The sequence below is a fragment of the Macroventuria anomochaeta genome, assembly GCF_010093625.1.
Source record: "Macroventuria anomochaeta strain CBS 525.71 unplaced genomic scaffold BU25scaffold_8, whole genome shotgun sequence".
Taxonomy (NCBI): domain Eukaryota; kingdom Fungi; phylum Ascomycota; class Dothideomycetes; order Pleosporales; family Didymellaceae; genus Macroventuria; species Macroventuria anomochaeta.
The window spans coordinates 1-5,197 of NW_022985369.1; the positions used below are offsets into that span (position 1 = coordinate 1).

At 50.2% G+C, this 5,197-nt stretch overlaps 1 protein-coding gene across 1 annotated transcript; it reads right to left on the reverse strand.

Moving 5' to 3' along the window:
* Window positions 1-1,176: 1,176 nt before the first annotated feature.
* Window positions 1,177-3,413, reverse strand: BU25DRAFT_429533 (uncharacterized protein; the record flags this gene model as incomplete). The annotated part of the gene is made up of 5 exons (XM_033708555.1): window positions 1,177-1,906; window positions 1,941-2,338; window positions 2,398-2,553; window positions 2,787-2,790; window positions 3,280-3,413. 5 exons carry the CDS (start codon window positions 3,411-3,413, stop codon window positions 1,177-1,179), a joined length of 1,422 nt encoding a protein of 473 aa, XP_033564032.1.
* Window positions 3,414-5,197: the final 1,784 nt, after the last annotated feature.

The following is a 5,197-nucleotide window of genomic DNA, read 5'->3' on the forward strand; positions in this document are numbered from 1 at the left end:
CAGCTGCCCGTAGTCGTGCTGCTGCCGCGCCTCGCTCCCCATCCCCTCCGGCAAAATACAACAGCCGCGGCTGCCCAATCAGAGTGCCACAAAAGTTTGAGTGAGGAACTTGTTCATATAGGTCTATAGACTACTCCACCAGAAAATCTCATGATAATAACCATTGTGTGTGGCTCTACAGCCTCATTTTTGGTGGACCTATTTTGGTGGTTCGGCGCATTACGCGAATCCGCGCATTACGCGCACGGACACGGTAAGCGTAGGTTCAACAATTGCGAATGTCTGTCAACAGGCCTCCAGCTATACAGTACTGTTCACGCCACTTCCGTCGAAACCTTCGGTGTAGCCCATGACACTTCCCGCAAATAGTATGAAGAAAAGGAGGGCTTGCGTATCACCTATTGGAGGCTTACGAGTTGTGTGTCTCTGCCGACTCAGTGGCTGCTTGCGATCCCGGTACCCGCCTTAACTCTCAAGACATCGAGCACGATGCGGAAACAGACTACACGGCGCGACCATAAACCTAGAGGTATGCAGCAATCAAGACAGGCTCACGAGATCGAGGACGGGGCGAAGCGAGCTCAAAATCGCAGCAAACCTGCAAAGACCTCACCAGGCTGTGACAAAAGCAGGTAAACAGAAACAGCCACTCAGCACTCCAATCGGGTACTCTGAGCGGTCATGTAGACGAACGCTACAAGAACATTCGTGGCGTCGGTGGATTGGCTCAGTTACATGCCGTGAGAGAAGAGGATGAGGGTGGTATGCAGGCAAACGAAGTATCACTGCGACTTACGGCTGTGAGGCAGGAACTGCGTAACGCGTGTGAGCAAGCAGGTTTTGATCGAAACGAGAGGGACTTCTTCATTTCTCTCGTTCAGCACGAGCCTGAGCCATGAATGCGATCACCCCAACCGAGTCCGCCCTCACTACCCTCATCCTCGCCATCTGCTTCGGAAGAGGATGGGTTCGGTGGTTTCCTTACGGCTAGAAAAATAATATCTTAGAGGTTCGATGGGTCGTTGATGAGATGGATCGGCTAGCATTCTTATTTTCAAAGACCGCTCAGTCTGTTGTTGGCCAACGCCGTTGTCGCCGCAGTGATGTGATGCTAGAAAAACTTGGGACAGGGAACATCACCTACACACGCTTTGGCCCTCTTAGCCGCTCTGGCGCTTATATCAAGATGGGATGCAGCCCTTGATGAACGCCTATGAGGAAGCCCTCCTCGTCGATGCACTGCAAGGGTCTTGCATCATCTTTGTCGTCTTGGCCGTTACTTCCGTACGGGTCGTTACCGCTGGGTCTCATGTTTGTCGGCCAGAGCCCGTTGGGCGAGGCTTGCGCCGGAGCAAATTCGCCATGGACCAAGCCAAAACCTGGCTCGAACATGTAACTGGCGAAGAATACCTCAACGTTGATGTGTCGAGGCACGCAGCTTTCCGCGCTTCGTCGAACGAGGAGGCCACGAGCCGCTCGGAGCAAAGCTTGTAGGGCATTTGTCATTGAGGACATTGGGAAGCTACTTTCATGCTCACAGATATACCGCGCGCACACTTGCAAATCGCCGCTGAATCTGGCGTCTTCGCGAGTGAACAGATTGGCGCACGCAGAAGGCAGTGAGACAGACAAGGCTTGTAGCCTGGCGAACGACCTGAGCGTGTCGCAAAGATGTTCGCATTGGCTCGAAGATCCGGATCGAGGGTATACATAGTGTTGCTGCGGTCCTGAGATATGCTCAAGTATCCGAAGTGTATCTCGCGATGCTTTCGCGACGGCCATGACGCCCTCAATGGTGGTGTGCGTAACGCACGTGACATGAAACTCTTCCAGACAGGTTGTGGTGCGAGCCATGGCAAAAAAAGTCATCGTCAGTAATGGGCATAAACGTGGTATCGCCGGATATCTTCAATCGTCGCAACAGGCTGAGATCGATTGACTGCAACGGATTGAAGGTGATGTGGTTCCCTTCCTCGACCACATGCTGGAGCATCGGTTGGACACATTGGAGCTCCAATGACTGCAAGGACCTGCCTCCGCCAGTGGTTATGATCTGCCATATTTCCGAGTCCAGAAACCTGATTGCAGTCCATGGGTTCGACAGAGAGACAAGCTGATTGCAGCTTCGCAACAGATCAGCTATCAGGCGGTTCGTTTCAGCAGTGTGGAAACCATGGAACCAGATTCGCTTGACTTTGCAAGCAAGCTCTGGAAAGTCGCTGAAGGTCCTCGTTGTCTGCTTGAGTGATGCAAGCGGATCGCGATACACAGCGATACCGGTGGGTTTGTCGATGAGCTCGTAGAGCGGGTAGCTCGATCCTCGGTTTGAGAGCTCTACCTACCGCTCGCGGACCATTAGAAAAGCATGCGACTGGTAGCATTCACGGATGTGCTCACCTCGTCTCCTCTGAAGCGGCTAATAGACACGCTCCTGAGGGCGTACCCTACAGCCCACTCATGCCATTGCCAGTACACTCGGCGTATAACAGACGTCGCATCCCACCTGAGCATTTCCGGTCGAACAAGCCCTTTTACGTAGCATTGTACGCCGGGCTTACGAAAGGTCGTCAGCGGGGCTTCTGTGACGGTTTATGGAGTATGAAGGTCATGTGTGCCACGTGTGTTGGTGCTCTTGCTCTTTCCAACAAGCACCTCCTGCTCTTGACTGCACGAGATAAATACGTCATGTAAACAGACCCTGCTGGAGGTCGAGTGAGAGAACACTGAACAAGAAGAACAACAATATATACAAATCTTACTGCTTTGCGCGGTCACCCCTGACTTACTGCCCTGCGCAGTTACACCTTCACTTATTGCATTTACTGCAACAGCTTCGGTGAGACCAAAGGTGTACCGTGTCTGTGCACTTAACGATCGCAGTCAGTCAACGATCGCCACACGGCCTCAATGCTCACACAAAAATGAGGCTGTAGAGCCACCCACAATAGCTCTTATTACGAGATTTTGTAGTGGAGTAGTATAGTGATGCTTGCAATTAATTTGACCTATCTATATTTATTTGGAAGTGTGACGTTGCGGCCCCAGCATGTAGTGAAGGGCGGGGGAGCTGAGTGAGCCTCTACAGCTTCAGCACAATCTGCATCCTCAACAACACATTTTTGACACTTGTTCTTTTGTAAGGATACTTGTGAGGCCTTACGCTTGCCTTTTTGGAATGATTGTAGAGCTTTGGCAGTGTTGCAGGCTTGTTTCTGATGCTCTCTCTCAGCTGCTTTGTCAGCCTTTTCCTTCTCCTGTACCTTCTTTGCTTCCTCTCACGCAACACGCCTCTCCTGAGCAATCCTCTCCTTGTATAGCTTATTAGCACGCCTCAGCTCAGCCATCTCAGCTTTTTGGAGTTGTGCCTCTCTCTTCTCACGCTCATTGGCTGCTCGACACATGCGTGCCCCCATAACCTTCCTTGGTGACCAGAAAACTGGGCCACTGCCATGCTTACTGCCTGGTTGAAGATGGAGAGGTTTGCTACGCTTTGAGTGCCTCTTCTTGTGAGTAAGAGCCTGTTGTAGCCCCTGATTCTCATGTGTAAGAAGGTCAATGCGTACTGCAAGTGTGTGGATTGCCTCATTGAGCCTCCGGACATCAATATGTTGCGATTCGTGCTTTAAGCAAAGCTCGTAGACACTATTCGATTGGTTCTTGGGGATGAGCAGAGTTACAGAAAGCCGTAGGGGTTGACAGTCACCTAAGCAAAGCTTGGGTGGTCAGGGATAGACTATCTGGGTGGGTTGTAATAACCTTTGTAATAGTCAGGTAGTGTCCAAAGATGTTACAAGTAGGCCTTTTAGGACTCGCAAAAGAGTCTAAATCAATTACTATGTACGGCATCTAAGCAGGTACAAGACGGTATGTACAGAACAGGAGTCAGGAAGCTTGAAAAGAGGATAAATACGTAGGGTGTCATCTGTGCTCAGAGCAATTGCTAATCGGGTTGGTATTGGAGGTGAGTCAGGCCGGGATCGGAGAGTCATTAGGACTCTAAGGAATTTGTTGCGGTATCGGTTGGTCCGTACAGTGTCTGACTATACCCCTGACCACTACCCTGGACTAGTGTGTTACAGGTCAGGTATATAGTCGTCTCCTCCTAGCTAGATAGCAATCCAGCGCAGTATTCCATCGACCCGATAGTCCTACGTTATTGTTTACCGTAGCTATCAGTATTCTACATCTGTCCACACCGCTACAGAATTGGTGCGTACACAGTACGGAACGTATCAGGGGTGTATCGGAGTCGAGTTGGGTCAGTATTGGAGACGTGTCAGATCAGTGTCAAATGCATGTAAGGATGCTGTGGATTTGGTGCGTATGGTCAGGGACAGTACGGAGCGGATCCGGATATTGTCAGGGGATCTGTGGAGGATACCATGACAGGTAGTTGTCTAGTCAAAGACCGTGACGACTGGTTGCAATGAGTAGTACAGAGTAGACTGTCTGGCTCGAGAGCAAGTGAGATTCCAATAACAAAGTTTATTGACAAGGTTTAACGCAATGCCATAAGGGCAGCGTGTCTACTTGCTATATAACTGAGCAGAGGATTGCTCAGATCGCTCGGTACTGAGTATACTGATTGTACTGAGTATACTGCTCGTACCAAGTATACTGCTCGTACCGAGTATACTGCTTGTGCCAAGTATCGCCAACGCAGCCTCACTGCTCAGGTTGCTTGAGTTGCTCAACTGAGAGTGATGATCATACTGAGTATCGCTGACGCGACCCACTGCTTGGGTCGATTGATACTACAGTTCCTCGGCTCCTCTCGTGTCATTGCGTAGTCCTGTTCGTTCAGTGTTGTTGCGGGTTGCCCTTTGAACTGAAGTATGCTTGCAGCTGGATCATCGCACGTGGAATACTTGCACTCCAATCGCAGAGATTGATCATGGCAAATGGAAAAGGTACAAGCACGGAATTCAGTGTTTCTACAGTCACCTTCCTTTAATCTGGGCGCGCATCGGCACGAGCCACCTCACCAACATTTCCATTACAACTTTGAGTAGTTGCAGCATCACCAATAATAGACTAAATCAAATGGTTTATGGCTCATTTTACTCGTAAAAGCCTAGTATTTTGTTTGGTAACCATCTGCCTTAATAACAGCATTGATGCGGTCCTGCATGCTGTGAATGAGGCGACGGATCAGTGTATCAGGTATGGTCAACCACACTGCTTTCAAAGCCTCACA